This window comes from Bombyx mori, chromosome 19 (assembly GCF_030269925.1).
Source record: "Bombyx mori chromosome 19, ASM3026992v2".
NCBI classification, from domain to species: Eukaryota; Metazoa; Arthropoda; class Insecta; order Lepidoptera; family Bombycidae; genus Bombyx; species Bombyx mori.
In genome coordinates, this window is record NC_085125.1 from 2,983,681 (window position 1) to 3,002,562 (window position 18,882).

General features: G+C 39.4%; 1 protein-coding gene across 9 annotated transcripts in view; it reads right to left on the reverse strand.

Annotated features, from left to right (window-relative positions):
* LOC101738592 (transient receptor potential cation channel trpm) overlaps nt 1-18,882 on the reverse strand; it is a 285,363-nt gene that overhangs the window by 46,847 nt on the left and 219,634 nt on the right. For all 9 annotated transcript variants that reach the window (XM_062673892.1, XM_062673890.1, XM_021352814.3 and 6 more), the window contains 3 exons: nt 15,613-15,769; nt 14,102-14,249; nt 4,825-5,014 (listed from right to left, as the gene is read on the reverse strand). In XM_062673892.1, coding sequence (XP_062529876.1) covers nt 4,825-5,014; nt 14,102-14,249; nt 15,613-15,769 — 495 coding nt within the window. The remainder of the gene's footprint in view (nt 1-4,824; nt 5,015-14,101; nt 14,250-15,612; nt 15,770-18,882) is intronic.

Sequence of the window (18,882 nt, forward strand, 5' to 3'; positions counted from 1 at the left end):
GTATCCCTTTTTAAGAAAATTGCGCGGACGGAGGAGTATGAAATTTTACACACTTGTAGAGAATATAGAGAAGAAGTGCGCAATGCTAATATTTTTTTTTAAATAATGCATAAAAGATACATTAAATCAATAAAGAAAACATTACACACACTACATATCATGTATTTGACGCACACACGCATGCATACTATTTATTGTCAAACTTTTGTTCTTGACGTCTGTTGTCAAATTGAGAATAGATTAAATATTGTTTGTCTTTATTAATATTTTTTATAGTGTAGCCTTGGCGAAATTTGTGATTATAGAAGTATAAAATACAATCATAATAGTGTACAAATTTACAATTCCAATTAATTATAATTATAGTCGAATTTCGACTATTGCGGGACCTCTAATAGTAAACAATTGTATTGTATCGACAGGTTCGTGGCGAGTAATTGTTAGCATAGCATCAGTAGAGGGAGGGAAAAGCAAACACGAGGTAAATTGAGTGGGCAGCCTTTTGGTCGCGGCCGTCCAGTGACCCACCTCCGTTAGCTTACCTGTTGATTTTATATGTACCTTTTGGGGTTGCCGTAATAATTAAAGCAATTTTCTTTTTTGCTTTTTTATTACATAGATGAGTAAACAGGGTCACGGTTCAGCGTCGATTCAGTAGCTTTTTTTTATTGCTTAGATGAATGGACGAGCTCACGGCCCACCTGGTTTTAAGTGGTTACCGGAGCGCATAAACATCTTTAATGTAAATCCCGCCACCTACCTTGAGATATGAGTTATAAGGTTTCTGTCTTTATAGTACCGGCTGCCCCACCCTTCAAACCGAAACGCATTACTACTTCACGGCAGAAATAGGCAGGGTGGTGGTACCTACCCGTGCGAACTCACAAAACGTCCTAACACCAGTAATTACGCAAATTATAATTTTGCGGGTTTGATTTTTTATTACACTGTGAAAGTCAATCGTGAACATTTGTTGAGTACGTATTTCATTAGAAAAATTGGTACCCGCCTGGTATCCGAACACCGGTGCATCGCTCAGCACGAATGCACCGGACATCATATCCTTTAGTCCACGACGACTTCAAATATTGTTTGTCTTTAATACTATTTGGCTATAGTGTAGCCTTGAGGAAATCAGTGATTAAAGTAGTATAATAGTCTCTGACAATAGAACCAATAATAATATGTTCAAACTTATAATTTCAATAATTATAGTCGAATTTGGACTACTGGGGGAGCACCAGTATCGTCTAAGCACGTGTTTTATAAGAAAAATTGGCACCTGCCCGTAGGATTTTATTTGAAATGAGATTTCGTCGCATAGCCTTATGCGAGTAGGTACACCGGCCGTCTTATCCTTTAGTTGACTATAGACCGCATTGACTACAGACCTACGCTAAACCTAAACTTTGAAATATATATAACTTTTTTAAACATAAGGCAGTAGACTACGAATTTAAATACTCAAATAAGTAATTAAAATTAGGTTAGGACATTTACTTAAATGAAGTTACGAAGAAGAAGAAGAGATCAATTGCATCATAATCTATATATATAAAAATGAATTACTGTTCGTTAGTCTCGCCAAAACTCGATTTGGCTAATTTTGGTCTTGAATTATTTGTGGAAGTCCAAAGAAGATTTAAAAGGTAGATAATTAAGAAAATGCTCGGAATGAAATAAAAATAACAATTTTGTTTTCCTTTTGATCCGTCGGACGGATTCCTTTTGTTTGTTTTAAGTTTATTTTATACAAAAGTTTGGGTCTTTTATTTATCGATTGAGGCACTACGAAGTCTGCCGGGTCAGCTAGTAAGAAATATATATTAATTAGTATCCTCTATCCGTCGCATCATATTAGCGTTATTTAGAAATACATATTTTAGTTTTTTTTTCTTCCTATTCTAGTAACCTCGTGAGATTATAATAGATTCGCAGAACGAGTATATGAACTTATGGGGCTTTAACCTGAGGACGTTGACGTTGGAGACGAGGACTAACACTAGCCCTAGTAAGAGCAGTGCTTCGCAGAATCTACCACCGGATCGGAAACGCGACCCACTGAGAAGATCCGGCGAGAAACTCAGTGGGCTGTGTCTATAGGTTAAAATTTTAGTGATGAGTGTCACTGCCTTCTTTAATCAGGCAGTACAGGGCTTAACATGTTTAAGCCTTTAATCCCTGCAGCGAATTTCTTAGCGTCTTATTATTATTTTGTTTGTACTATATGTTTGTAGAAAATAACTATACTCGAGACCTTAGAACTTATATCTCAAGGTGGGTGGCGCATTTACGTCGTAGATGTGTATGGGCTCCAGTAACCACTTAACACCAGGTGGGATGTGATCTCGTCCACCGATTTAAGCAATAAAAAAACTTAACACCAGGTGGGATGTGAGCTCGTCCACCAATCTAAGCAATAAAAAAATAAAATAAAAAAAGTAATAATTTTGAAGTTTATTCTCGGGTTAGGTTCACAGTTTTCGTGGTAGCGGACCTTTTCTCCCCTACATATTCGTTGGTAGCCTAAGGGGCTATTTCAGCTACGCTGGGACGAGTAGGTGAGCTCACGGGCTCAACGTGAGAGAGTTTGCTAACACTAGCGTAGCGGACCGCTAAGCTTATATTTGTTCTAGGTTTTGCGTTTGACGTGAACTACGGCCGAACGTGAGCCAATGCGCAAACAAACCTGAATATATATATCGGAGAAGCAACAATTATTACCACCATCGTCAGACATCATAGGGGCGAATAGGGTGATCGAGCTAAGAGAAACATTGAGTGCACTAATCACGTTTGTTGTTTTAGGACAATTTAGAAATCTTCTCTTGACGTTAGCAAACGAAAACGAATGACAGTTCTTAGGACGGAGGCACCGCTCTTCAAAAAGGCTGGTTGATAAATGTGATGGCATCTACGCGCCTCCACCGGCTTGGCTCTGTCGTAGCACGAAGTTAGGCCAGTTTTGACGATTTGAAGTATGTTATATGTGAATATGTTCAGTTCTCACGATTTCTTCGACTTGGGGTTAGTGCCAAATTTATCGGTTAAAAAGTCAACTTGATTGATTGTTAATTGGTATTTTACACGTAAAAACCTTTACGAAGTCCGGAAGTACCTGACTAATTTAAGCCGATGTTTCTAACAATTACCCACATTAATGTTTTACCAAAAAAAAGCCAATGAAACTGAAAAACAATAAGGTTTTCATTGCTCATAGTTTTTTGTCAATAGCATCTTTTAGGCAGATACGAGTCTATCTGATGATGATTGGTTACCGCTCAAGGACGTTGGCAATACCAGAGACTCGGTCAACCGCTGACTACTCTCCACAAACCTATTTAAAAAAGACGTGTCGCTTAGGAAACACCGTGGAGGGATATTCATTCCGAAGTCGAATGGAACGTGGCAGAAATGATCGCACTTTGGAAGCACGCAAAGGTTTTAAGTAGTACAGGTGAACTCCGCTGCAGTTTCAAGGAGCGCGTTGGTAGATGGTGGGATCGTTTCAAACAATTCATTTGGGCACTTTTCGAATGCTAGTCAAGCTTTGTAAGTTTTTTTTTTGTATTTGCCTTTTGAATAATCGATACTTACGAAAATGTCTACAATCTGATAAAACCAAAGACGGCCTCACGTAATCCGTTAACCGACAGCCCGGATACAGTCCGGATATAGCCGGGTTCCTCAAAGAACCTTTTAAACGACACCTGACGGTTTCCGGCCGCGGATCCGGAATAATCCGGTTCGAAGGATTGCGTAGCTCAGCCGTGACAGTTCGCGCATTGAGTCGGGAAGTTACGTGGAAAATGTAGTGAAAATGGATTGGACGTAATCGAAATGTGTGCGGGCAATTGCCCCGGTATAAGTTCGCGTGTAAATAATGAAGTCCTTGAATTCACTTATAATGGCGCTATCTATATGATTTATTTATTTGGGAAACGAACAGTAACATTTTGTTGTAAACAAAAACCAAACCAGTTTCCAATATTAATACAACGCACGTGTAGATAGGGCAAAAAAAATAATAACTGAAATATATGACTTGAAAATTGACAAAAAAGTAATTTAAAAGAAAGCATTAAAAAATCGAATACTTCAAATCGAACCTAAATCAAGTTACAAATAAAGAGAGAAGATTGATTATTTACACTAACGTCAAAGTTAGTATAAAGGATCTGAAAGCGAGAATTTTACGAAATTTATGCAGTTATTTTGATAAATTGTGATTTTTGTACGACTATTAAAATCATAACGAAGCTCCAGAAATTTCTAATTTAATAATGTAATATGGATTATATTTGTTAAAATCACACGTTATGAGTCATTTCAATTGCAGTTGTAAGCGACAAGCTAAAATGTGGATGAGCTAAAAAAATGGCGTTTTAGGATTTAATACAACGAAACTACAAAATTTACGAATTACATACGTACTAACAAATTCATTATTGGATTAACTAGTAAGCTACGATAAGCCAACTATACCATATAATGAATATTTCCAATAAGTGAATTTTTCATTTGGACGTTTACTTGAATTGTTCAGTGCATTCTCATATCAAAATTGGCGCGCGGATGGGTACTTACAAAAAAAAAAAGTTGGAATTCAAATATTTAGCAACGGTCACAGTGAAATGTGTTAATTACAACAGTAATTAAGTGGTAATTTAAAGAAATGCAGGAGTTAAAGAAGTGCAGGGTGGTCGGCAGGAACTGGATGAGAGAAGCCGAGGATCGTGCTTAGTGGCGAACAATTGGAGAGGCCTATGTCCAGCAGTGGACTGCTATAGGCTGATGATGATGATAATGAAGTTAAAGAGATACCTGGAGGCCATTCCTGTCCGTAAACGAAGATCTCGGATCTGGCGATGTCGACCCGGTTCCAAGTGAGGGCTAAAGACAACTGTTCACTTGGAGTCAGATGCTGGGCCCGGAACAACGCCGTCAGTATGACCTGATCAAGCTCTTGGACTTCTCCACCTTCTGCACGCTCTTGAATCCTGAAGACCGTTATCTGTACAATAGAACATCATGATTAGTAAAGCTGAGCTTAAGATTACTACAATCTACTAAACATCCGTTTCAGTTCGTCATCAGTATGACTGATTAATCTGAATTTTGAGGCTGCCGTTCTGAAGAGTTGGTAGGTTTCTTTTTTTATCCTATTAGGTAGGATAAAAAAAGAAACCTACCAACTCTGCTGAGAGCCTTGAGAGGCTATATCCGCGTAACCTTAACTAGTGGGTGAGCTCACGGCGCTCAAACCTGACGATGTTGCTAACGCTAACCCTAGCAAGAGCCGTGCTTCGCAGAATCTACCACCGGATCTGAAACGCGACCCACTGAGAAGATCCGGCGAGAAACTCAGTAGGCTGTGTCTGAGGGTTAATTTACTCGTCGAGCCCTTCGTCGCAAGCGACGGGTTCGACGAGAACGATGACCGGTGCTTGAGGTACCTAAAAGCACCATTAGTGGATCGGGAGTAGGTTTCTATTTATTTGAGTTTTTTATATTTTATATTGTGTTAATATTATGTATGTTACACCGGTAAGAGTAACGCCATCTATCGCCGAATAGTCGAACGAATATCGAAGGATCTAGTAGTATCTAGAACGCTCGAGAAGCACAACGCCATCTATTGTCAGATAGCGATATAAACACAATACTAGAAATGTGTGGAATGTTCTCGATAATACTAGAAATCGTTTATAAAAGCGTTGCAGAGATGGCACGCAGTCAGTTAGTAATCGGAACTACTCGAAGCGAAACAGCGAACGGATCACCTGAAGCGAAGCGGAAGAAGCGAATTGAGAGTTTTAAAGTGCTTGCTGCCTACCATAAAGCCAAGTCGCTGCCTACCGTAGCCAATCCGCTGCCTACCGTAGCTAAGCCACTGCCTACCGGAGCCAAGCCGCTGCCTACCATAGCCAAGCCGCTGCCTAACGTAGCCAAGCCAGTGTTTACCGTAGCCAAACCGCTGTCCGCTGTAAGGGAGCCAGCCAATTAAGGTGGCGCCACGGCAGCAAGTGGAAAGATTTTATAAACAGTGCCGTAAATTACCACACTTCTCTCTGTTTAAAACTGGCTTATTCATATACAATCCACTTCCTACTCTAGCGCTATTTCGGTGAGTCTTTCAACAATAACTTACTGTTCACATGTGGATACTTTTTCCTAGAATTATTGGTATATTTAATATCAAAGTGTAGGACGTTTTAGCTTTGTATAATGCGAAAGACCTCTTTTACTCGAGAATCGTGGCTTAGAACACTAGGGAATTGATTTTGTGCGTGCGTATAAATTACACCTATGCCCTACATCGAAAAGACTTCAAAAGATTTCGTTTACTGATTTCAAAGCTCATTGAGAGTGATGAGAGCTATAATATTGGGTATAAAGGCTCGGTTTTTTTTACAGAAAATTGTGATTTTGTTGAATGTTATAAGGATTTTGTGTTAGGCAGCAACTAGGCAGTGTCCTTATTTATTGATAGCCATGAACAGCAACGATTTAAAGTTTGGAGAGTGGTTGGAGTCTGTTTTCAAACGAATTTAAAAATTACCGAAATTCGATAAAGTTTCAAACGTATAAATTAGGGATCCGGGATCCAAAGCATATACCAACAATTGGGGATTGGGGATCCAAAGTACCAAAGTCTATACTAAATCTTTTTTTTCCCTTTGGATGAGCTCACAGCCCACCTGGTGTTAAGTGGTTACTGGAGCCCATAGACATCCACAACGCAAATGCGCCACCCACCCCGAGATATAAGTTGTAACGTCTCAGTATAGTTACAACGGCTGCCCCACCCTTCAAAGCGAAACGCATTACTGCTTCACGGCAGAAATAGGCAGGGCGGTGGTACCTACCCGCGCGGACTCACAACAGGTTCTACCACCAGTAAGTCTATACTATAGTAAGATTACCGAGCCGCGAACGAACATTCACATCTGCTGTGGATTAATTGGCAACGAAACATTTAGAATCAAATATATTTTTTATTGCCCTCATAGGCAGGCGAGCATACGGCCCACCTGATAGTGAGTGGTTACCGTCGCCCATGGACTTCAGCAATGCCAGGGGCAGAGCCAAGCCGCTGCCTACCATTGAGTACTCTCCACAAGCCTCGTTTGAAGAAGGACAAGTCATAGCGCTCGGGAAACACCGTGGAGGGGAGCTTATTCCAAAGCCGGATGGTACGTGGCAAAAAGATCTCTGGAAACGTACGGTGGATGAACGCAGTGGCTCCAGGTAGTATGGATGAAATAAACTACCTATGTAAATAGTATTTCTGTCTAATCAGATTCGGCCCGTTTCAACTTATGTTATGGAAACCGAGAATTAGTTTCACGACTTCGTAAAGATTAAAAGTACCAATAAGGCAGACAATAAAGTCAAAAACTTGTTCTTCAAGCTTTAAATAAAATTAAAGTTCAGTTTCTTTGAAGCTCCCTCGAGTAAAGAGCTTGGAATATTTACTCCGTTTTGCTTCGTTCGTTCAATCGTAAATCTTATGTACATTTTGTTGGATTTAAAATTGTATTTTCTTTGATGTTTTTCTATTCTTCGTAATAAAAACTTTTATTCGATTGGTTCAAGGACTACTGCTTAGCTGATATTTGAAAGATCTCTCTCATATTTCAATTCGGAATTATAAATGTTAAGAATTAGAGAAATATGGTTATGTGGTCAAAAATACCCTGGGTATGCAAATAGACGATAACGCGAGGAGGGAACGTCTTAAAAAGACTTGGATGTATTGAGTTTTCACCAGGAATATGACGTATAATAGGCTGAGTGGAAAAATTGGACATGCTGCGCCATTCAAATTTAAATACACGGACAAGGATACTGGCAGAAAGAAAAAGATGTTAAGAATTTTAAAAAAATATACTAAAATTTTATTTTTGATTTCATTAAAGGTCCCAAAATTTAGCCAGCGAAGGTCGATAATGAAACAGAGAAGAGTCGCTGACGCCCCGATTATCGACTTTTTTAAAAAAAACCATATTGTGATCCTATTATAATGTTGTAGTGGTAGCCTCAAGTCGTCGTGGCCTAAAGGATAAGACGTCCGGTGCATTCGTTTCGAGCGATGCACTGGTGTTCGAATCTCGCTGGCGGGTACCAATTTTTCTAATGAAATACGTACTCAACAAATGTTCACGATTGACTTTCACGGTGAAGGAATAACATCGTGCAATAAAAATCAAACCCGCAAAAATTATAATTTGCGTAATTACTGGTGGTAGGACCTCTTGTGAGTCCGCACGGGTAGGTACCACCGCCCCGCCTATTTCTGCCGTGAAGCAGTAATGCGTTTCGGTTTGAAGGGTGGGGCAGCCGTTGTGACTATACTGAGACCTTCGAACTATATCTCAAGGTGTGTGGCGCATTTACGTTGTAGATGTCTATGGGCTCCAGTAACCACTTAACACCAGGTGGGCTGTGAGCTCGTCCATACATCTAAGCAATAAAAAAAAAAAAAAAAAGCCATCATGGAACACAGCATATTAGACAGAGGCATGAATCGCGCTAACGACATTTTCAAGATAAGTTTGCTATGCTATATGATTACTGGTGGTAGGACCTCTTGTGAGTCCGCGCGGGTAAGTACCACCAACCTGCCTATTTCTGGCGTGAAGCAGTAATGCGTTTCGGTTTGAAGGGTGGGGCAGCCGTTGTAACTATACTGAGATCTTAGAACTTATATCTCAAGGTGGGTGGCGTATTTACGTCGTAGGTGTTTATGGGCTCCAGTAACTACTTAACACCAGGTGGGCTGTGAGCTCGTTCACTCACCTACCCACCCGTGCGGACTCACAAGAGGTCACCAGTAATTACGCAATTTACAATTTTGCGGGTTTAATTTTTATTACACGATGTTATCCCTTCACCGTGGATTATACATTACATTACATTAAATTTGCTTAGCTAGAAAATTTTACGTTTTATTCAACAATGAAAGCAAATAACTTACGTACATTATTTGAACGAATTTAAAATAATCTAGATTACCATATTTTAATAAACGAATTTCATATAAAAGTCCTTTTCGAAATTACACACGTTCCAAATTACTTATAGCGTTTCTGGCAATTGTGAATGCTATAATAATTATTGTAATTTAAATTCCCCCTGAAGATACAGTTCTGCGTCTGATAAGAGCGGTGGTGATAGCGAGACAATTCAATTGAAGTTGCGAGCTCGTTAGTAAGTAAATGAGTAAAGGCTTGTGGAGAGTATTAAACGGTAGGCAGCGGTTTGGCTCTGCTCCTGACATTGCTGAAGTCCATGGGCAACGGTAACCGCTCACCATCAGGTGGGCCGTGTGCTCGTCTGCCTACAAGGGCAATAAAAAAAAATACACTGGTCGTCTTATCCTTTGGGCCACGACGATTTCTAATTCATCATCAGGATTGACTGCTACTGAAGAAGTATTCATATTTTCTACCTGACTATCTTCTTTACCAGTTACTATCTGACCACAAGGTACCACCGCCCTGCCTATTTCTGCCGTGAAACAGTAATGCATTTCGGTTTGAAGGGTGGAGCAGCCGTTGTAACTATACTGAGATCTTAGAACTTATATCTCAAGATGGGTGGCGCATTTACGTTGTAGATGTCTATGGACTCCAGTAACCACTTAACACCAGGTGGGCTGCGAGCTCGTCCACCTATCTAAGCAATAAAAAAAAACAACAACAACAAGAATTAGCTCTCTTCCTTGGTGTTGCCTTGGCGCTACATTCCAAGTATCAGTATTGTCATTATTATTGAAAATCGAAAAAAATATTAAAGGTGATTCTTTTAAACTCATCTCCGAATACAATTCGTTTAAACCGAAAGGGCTTTCCTCATAAATTTCCGAGCTCTGCAATCAAGAGTGCCTTATGCCTTCGCGTCATAAATATCACGGTCCTCTTCTTGCCTCTCAAAGGGACCTTTTTTAGGTTGTGACATTTCAATTTGCACCGTCTTCGCCCTTATTTTCTAACCTTCCTTTGTTTTTGCTATACTTATTGTGATTTAAGAGATATTGAAAATGTTTGATCTTAGAATATCTCGTTTTTACCTTTTGAAAAATTCCGTTGACTAACGACTCATTATAGAGGATTAATGTCGATAACTGTCTATGTTATTGTTGTATTTACAACAAATTAATAACCCGTTAGAATTATAGTCGTACCACGGAATGTATTGTTTAAAATGCCTGATGAAATTCTGTACATGAACTCAATAAAATGGATTCACTTTCGGCCTGGCTTAGTGCGAGTTTTTTATCGTCCTCGATAGCGTAAAAGTTAACTCAAATTTGTATGCAGTTGTAACAGCGCTCCTAAATCTCTCAATAAAAAGTGTTGTACGCAATTGAAGTGGGTCGAATATAGGAAAAGAGTTGGAGACCGGACTTAGTGGTGTAAATTGGGAGAGACCTATGTCCAATAGTGGACGACTATAAGCTGATGCTAATCATGATGTAAATATATTACTATGATAGTTACTGTTGGTAGGACATCTTGTGAATCCGCACGGGTACGCTCTACCACCCTGCCTATTTTTGCCGTGAAGCAGTAATGCGTTTCGGTTTGAAGGGGGGCCGTTGTACTGTAAAAAAAATATGAGAGAAAGCGGCTTGGCTGTGCCCCTGGCATTCTTGACATCCATGAGCCAAAGTAACCGCTTACCATCAGGTGGGCCGTAAGTTCGTTTGCAAGCAAAGGCAATAAAAAAAAAGAACGAAATCGTCATTCCATGGGCATATGGAATACTATGGCTGTAGTATGACCGTAGTACTATAAAATTTCAACGTCAGAGACTCCTTAAGCTTCTAGTAAATTCTTACTCCTTTATTCTAATTTTAACGCTTCGAAAGTACGTTAATATTCAATCAGGAAACAAATAATGCAGAGCGTATTAAAACAACTAAAATACCAACTGAAAAAAGGTCTGAAAATTATCACAATAAATTCGCCGGTCTGTGTGAAAACTGCGAGAAACTTGTAATAGCACTTTAGGAATTTTCTCCCTTTTATCACACGCACATTCTAGGCTTTAACATCATCTTTATCGAGTTTTCTGGCGGCTGAAGGGCTCTTTCATCATATGTAAAGTACGCCCGAGTGACTCATGTCACAGAAAATAATGTCTGTTTCTCCAGAAGCGGTTCGAAAGTTTGTACAACTGATAGATAGGTTTTTAGTTGCGGTTCTTTCTTTTTGTACGCTCGTCGCGAAACGACGAAGCGATTAGTTTTAAGACGGTTATTGTATAATTATAAAAACACGACCGTTGCCTGCTTTTGCTGAAGAACCACCAATTTTCCCTCGACAAGGGTAGCTGAATTAATTTTGAATCAAATATCATATTCAATTGACATTTATTAAGTTTCCATTTAATGACCAATAAATAACAATGATTTTGGCTCGATAATTTTGTCCTTCTTCAAACGAGGCTTGTGGAGAGTATTAAACGGTAGGCAGCGGTTTGCCTCTGCCCCTGGCATTGCTGAGGTCCACGGGCAACGGTAACCAATCACCATCAGGTGGGCCGTATGCCCGTCTGCCTACAAGGGCAATAAAAACAAATAAAAAAAACTATTAACATTCCTTTGTTTTCATTTTAGGCCGATAAGCACACGGCGTAACTGATGGGAAGTAGTCATCGTTGTTCATGGACATCATCAGTCCCCGAGGCACAGTCAATTCGCTGCCTATATTTATCGTAAAAATGTCGTAAATTGCAATGAAAATCAGTATAATAATTATAGACATTTCTTTATAATGTGTATCGTGCATTATTATTATTATTATTATGTGCATAGTATTGTGTATTGTGTATTTAGATTACAAAAAGTTAATTATTGCATAGTTGTTTGTTTGTCGATTTTTAGGCGTATTAGGGCAAATATATACTTTTATGATATTAAGAGTATAAATCTATGTTTCTCTGTATCATTACACAATTTTCATTTCGTTATCAGACCATTACTTATCTTTGTAAACTAAGTATTAAAGCTATCAATCCTACCTTAAAAATAATAATACAGTACAAAGGAATTGTTAAACAGTTGAAAATAAGTTAACTGTGACAAAGTGAGTTAGATTCTGGAAGAATCTGTTCAACCGTGAGTGAACCCTTTTCTTATGGTTTCGTCTTAACGAAACGGACTACGTTTAATGGATTTCCGTTTTGTCCTTTCAACTAAAGAGATTTTGATTTTCCAACCATAATATTTAGTCTTAGTCGACTATGATATGAATTATGTGGCTTTGAAGAAGATTTGTTATATGCGGCCGTCAGCGCAGAAATGGCCTAACCCACAATTTTTCATAATCATGCTTATAATTATGTTTAACGCAATTTATTATGTATCTATATATATATTATATAAATTAATTGCTGTTCGTTAGTCTCGCTAAAACTCGAGAACGGCTGGACCGATTTGGCTAATTTTGGTCTTAAATTACGTTTAAGATGGCGCATTTACGTTTTAGATGTCTATGGACTCCAGTAATCACTTAACACCAGGTGGGCTGCGAGCTCGTGCGAGCTGTGGAACTCCAGAGAAGGTTTAAAGGGTAGATAAATATGAAAATTCTCGGAATTAAATAAAAATAACGATTTGTTTTTCCTTTGATGTGTTCCCCGTCCGACGGATTTCTTTTGTTTGTTTTAAGTTTATTTTATACAAAAGTTTAGGTCTTTTATTTACCGATTGAGGCACTACGAAGTCTGCCGGGTCAGCTAGTTTAAAATATAATAAATTTTGATGCAAAACCGGCCTATCCATAGTTTCTTCACCCATAGATAACAGATGGCTTTGTAAACATTATTTATGCGCGTATTGTTTTTTTGCTTATTCAAATTCATGAAAACTTAAACCCCATTGTTTCATAATAACTATGGTAAGGCTTAGGCCACTTTTGCGCTGACGGCCTCATATATGAGAAAAAGTGTTAATCGGATGTACCTATGTTGTGAGAAACTATAGTAAGAACTCGATTTCAAATGTCTATACTTGCGTATACCAGAGGTTTCCGAGCATTGCGCGATGTGAGCTCGAAATATATGGTAATATGAATCTAAAGTATCTGAGTTCAATTCCGTATTTTATTCGGTTTAATGCATTTTTCCTTTACAAAAAATGGTTCTTAATTCGCCATGGTCTACGCTATATGACACCACTACACGCTCTTGCCCGTTGCCCCGCAAACGTTGAAACAAGTGGAATAATAGGATTTACCGGTGGTAGGACAACTTGAGAGTCCGCGCGGTTGGGTACCACCACCCTGGCTATTTCTGCCGTAAAGCAGTAATGCGTTTCGACTTGAAGGGTGGGGCAGCCGTTGTAACTATACTTGAGACCTTAGAACTTATATCTCAAGGTGAGTGGCGCATTTACGTTGTAGATGTCTATGGGCTCCAGTAACCATTTAACACCAGGTGAACTGTGAGCTCGTCCACCCATCTAAGCAATAAAAATAAAAATAAAATTTCTTTGGTTTTCGCGAGGCTTAGACATAATAAAAACTACGTTTACGAATTAATCTCGCGTTTTTTCATTGTTATTATATCCGACGTGTCGATTGCTTTACAATTAACGTGGGTGTGTCCCCTTACCCACAGACACAGCCCACTGAGTTTCTCGTCGGATCTTCTCAGTGGGTCTCGTTTCCGATTCGGTAGTAGATTCTACGAAGCACTGTTCTTGTAAAGGCCAGTGTTAGCAACACTTTGTTTGAGCCCCGAAAGCTCGCCTACACGTTAGGATTCCGCTGACGTAGCCTCTCAAGGCTATCAGCTTAGATAAAAAATAAATAATAGTTTAAAAAAACTAAAAAAATACGCTTTTATAGAAAATCTAACTAAAAAATAGAAAATAAATTTTAATAAATTTGAATTAAAAATAGTGTAAGAAAAATGATTTTATTGTAAAAAAAAGCGTTGAATTGTCATCGGTCCTTAATAGGTGTACCAAATTTCGAGTTAATCCGACGTTTTGAAGGTGGTCAAAATCATGTTCAAAGATTCCGTTACAAACATACATACGTCTGAAGCTAATAAAAGCGTATTAAAAAGTGTCCCCTAAGGAACTTACCAAATTCTTCTTTCTCGTGCACTGCAATAGTTCCGTGTACAAACACTCAGCTTGCTGCAGTCCGACTTCGAAGGTCTTCTGTATGGTGCCTATCAGGTAATCTCGCATTGACTCCAGCACTGTTTGTTCGCCGGTTTCCGATGCGTACCTATAACGAGAGTTCACATGAAAGAAGATTCGAGAATGTAAGTCTCATTTAACCGCCGCGTCTCATCCATATCACCATTCGTCCATAGTAGCGTTATCCTCACTAATTTCCAGCTTGACTCCCTAATCCCTTAGTTCCTATAGTGCTTACCAATTCTATTACTTATCACAAACATTTTGAAGGCAGATAATAATTTGAGATAATAGTTCAAAGTTGGATAACGTGGAAGCGGTCACTGAACTAAAAACGGATCTCTAGAGCGTCTTTTATTAGCGCCAAAAATAAGAGTAATTTTAAGATTAAAAAAAACAGGATCAGCTTTTTTTGCTACTTATGGCAGACTAGCGTACGCCCCACTTTTTATGGAGAATGGTTACCGTCATTCGACACCAAAAATGCCGACGACACTGCCAAGCTAAGGCAAGTTCTCTATCAAAAGTGATTATTGAAGTGAAACTTCTAATGCGACTTCCAACAAGGTTGCGTTAAACTTTTAACGCTACCATGGAATAGAAACAGATAGAGCGAGAGTGAACGCGTGGGACTCGTACGCATGCGCGTAGTATACCTGTTACAGGCCAGCGCGAGCGTTAGCAACGAGTAGCGTCCAATATTTTAATGAAGTACATATTTAAATATATAATATAAAATATATAATATAAATGTTAAAGATGTTGCATCTCTTATACACAGCATTACATATAACATGAGAAATCTGATTTAAGGATGAAAATGAAGAAAGCCACAATACTACACATCAAAAAAGAAGTTTCACTTCATTCACGTGCACCACGTTGCACGCGCACCGTTTATTTGTTAATAAGCATGTCACATCGAATAGTCCAGCTTCGAATCTGACTGGATTAAAAATGTCAAGTTTATTGAATTTAACTTCATCTCAGCCTATCCACTGTCCACTGCTGAACATTGGCCTTTCCTCCAACTGGTGTCCAGTGCGGCCGGTCCGTTGCCACCTGCATCCAACGTGACCCAGCAATTGTCACCAGGTCGTCGGTCCATCTGGTAGGTTGTCGTCCCACACTGCATTTGCCAGTACGTTATCTCCACTCTCGAGGATCTGAATTTAACTTCTTTTTTTATTTTTTATTGCTTAGATAGGTGGACGAGCCCACAGACATCTACAACGTAAATGCGCCACCCACCTTGAGACATAAGTTCTTAGGTCTCAAGTATAGTTACAACGGCTGCCCCACCCTTCAAACCGAAACGCATTTCTGCTTCACGGCAGAAATAGGCAGGGCGGTGATACCTACCCGTGCGGACTCCCAACAGGTCCTACCACTAGTAAATTAACTAGTACCAGTACTACTAGTAACTAGTGACCACTAGTAAGTTAACTTACTTATGAACAAAAGCGATGAGGTCCGCTGCCCGACCGCTTCCATCGCAGACCACCACCGGCACCGGTGGGTTATCAGTCACGTACTCCAGAACCGCTCTCACTGTGTTCGTTCCACCTTCGATGACCAGACACACGACGGGCGTCGACGAATGCGTGTCTGAAATACGATGCAGTGTCAGAAAATAGCGTCCGAAATTCTACCAAGCACAACGTCGAAATGCTTCGAAGTCGTCCGGTGCATTCGTATCTAGTGATGCACCGGTGTTCGAATCCCGCAGGCGGGTACCAATTTTTCTAATGAAATACGTACTCAACAAATGCTCACGATTGACCTCCACGGTGTAGGAATAACATCATGTAATAAAAATTAAACCCGCAAAATTATAATTGCGTAATTACTGGTGGTAGGACCTCTTGTGAGTCGGCACGGGTAGGTATCACCACCCTGCCTATTTCTGCCGTGCAGCAGTAATGCGTTTCGGTTTGAAGGGTGGGGCAGTCGTTGTAACTATACTTGAGACCTTAGAACTTATATCTCAAGGTGGGTAGCGCATTTACGTTGTAGACGTCTATGGGCTCCAGTAACCACTAAACACCGGATGGGCTGTGAGCTCGTCCACCTATCTAAGCAATAAACAAAAAAGCTGACACTGAAATGTACAGGAAAACTGTTATGATGAAAAATGAAAATTATCACGGGAAACAATTACATTGTGATAAAAATTTAATATTTCCTTCCCGGATTCAAACCAGAGTCCGCTGCCCGAACGGCGGCGTTCCTTAATTAACTTATAATTAAGACTGAGGGGAATTAACAAAAGAATTTTTTCGTAGTCTTACGAGTACTTTAATTAATTTGTGGAGGATTCCTTTTTAATTTTTTTTTATTGCCCTTGTAGGCAGACGAGCATACGGCCCACCTGATGGTGAGTGGTTACCGTTACCCATGGACTTCAGCAATGCCAGGGGCAGAGCCAAGCCGCTGCCTACCGCAAGTTCTCTCTTCTCTCTCCTGATTCTCCGCGAGCATGCCTCGACAGTTTTCGGAAGCCGTAAGTTTTTTTTTTGAGTTCTACAATAAACTGATGCTATCAAATTCAAATTCAAAATTCAAATTCAAAATCATTTATTTCAACTTAGATGTCAGTATGACACACTTGTTGAATGTCAAAATACAAATAACAATGTTAACTCTACCACCGGTTCCAAAAAAAGCCACAGTCCTGAGAAGAACCGGCGAAACAAACTCAGCGGGCTTTTTTTTTTGTTTTTTCTCAAATATTTTCTTTTTTTTAAATAAATAGAAATATTCACAATAAAAGAAAAAACAAGTCAAAAAATACAATTAAGAAAATAATAATAATAATGAAAAATGAAAAGGCCAGGAGCGAGCGGATGTCGGATTACCTTAGTTTGCTATGTTAGGCGAGGTTAGAAAGAAGTAAGAACCTAAGATCTCCAAGATAATATTATCTTAGTTACCTAAAGGGTTGGGTAGATAGTTTCCAAGCCCTTTGAGCCTTAAGGATGTTCCGCGTCATGCCTCTAAACCAGCCTTTCCCAAAGTGGGCGATAACGCCCCCTTGTGGGCGCTGCAGGCCTAAAGGGGGGTGTTAAAGAGACCCAGAAAAAAAAGGGGGCCTTGTATAGAGGCTTGGGAGGCGATTTGTAATTTCATCTAGGAGGACTCTTAGACACCGACTGAGCTCTCGCTATAGTGGATTTTAGTAGGTGAAAAAATGGGGGCGCTAAAAAATTATTTATTCTCAAAGTGGGCAGTGGACAAAATAAGTTTGGGAGCCCCTGCTCTAAGCCGTCTGCTTCTCGCATGACAAAATCAGAAAAGAGCTTATCCATATCTTGATCTCTATAGTCATCACTAAGGCCTTCGTATTCTATCTAGCAATGAGTAATGATTCCTTTGTAATGAAATCACTTCTGCTTCAAACAGACACAGAAAGATACAAGATTTACCGGTCATCGTTCTCGTCGAACCCATCGCTTGCGACAAAGGGCTCGACGAGTAAATTAACCCACAGACACAGCCCACTGAGTTTCTCGCCGGATCTTCTCAGCGGGTCGCGTTTCCGATCCGGTGGTAAATTCTGCGATGCACGGCTCTTGCTAGGGTTAGTGTTAGCAACGTCGTCAGGTTTGAGTCCCGTGAGCACGCCTACTAGTTAAGGTTATGCTGAAATAGCCTCTCAAGGCTATCAGCATAGGAAATAAAAATAGACAAAAAATACAAGATTTAAGTTAAAAGCCATTCTACAGCGTAAGTTATCTGAATTTTTTTATTTGTATTAACTAGTGATGCCTTGTAACATTCTACGCTATGACTAATGATTAGTAATAATTGTATAAAATTATACACGGGATTTAAAAAAAATAGATATTTCACATAAAACACGACTTGCAATTTTCGAAAATGGTTAAAAAAGTCGCAATAATCGATGGAGTTGTTCTCAAGAGTTGCGCTGTCGTACATGTGGAAATTGATTTGATAGATGTACAAAAACACTTCTGTTATAATCTCATAAACTGTATGAATCCATCATTCCCGAAGCCCATTATTACTGGTGGTACGACATCTTGTAAGTCCGCACGGGTAGGTACCACCATCCCAGCTATTTCTGCCGTGAAGGGTGGAACAGTCGTTGTACTGTTAAAGCTGTGACCTTATAACTCATTTTTCATGGTTCCGGTAAGCTCCTAAGCTACCAGGTCGGCCGTGAGCTCGTCCACCCATCTAAGCTACAAAAAAAAGCCAAAACCGAAATATGCTATTGGCTCAAAGTGAACGGTATGCAATTTAAATTTATTAAATTAAAATCGACAAGCATTTAGTTTGACCTTTTAGTGAGTGAATGTGTCGTGAAACTGCATTGTAATGCAAAGTTGAGCTTCTATGCCCCCGCGAGACCATAGATATAAAAAACTCTAGAGTTACATACAGATTTACAATTACTAAACACGGTTTCATCACTATTGCTACTAAAGACATATTGGAAAAATTGTTAAAAATTTATTATAATAGTGAATTACATTTATAAAGATAACACAAAATAAAATGTTATTATGTATATTCCTATCTATGTACCTGCTGCGAACGAAAATAGAGAGAAAGGAAAAGTCGAAGGGAGGGGGCATACCGCTTCTTCCTTACACGAAGATTTCGACTAGCCAAAAAGATATATCAAACCATATCCTACGCCTAATAAGGCCATTACACAAGATAGCGAAGTCAACCGTTTTCTGATTATTTCGGGT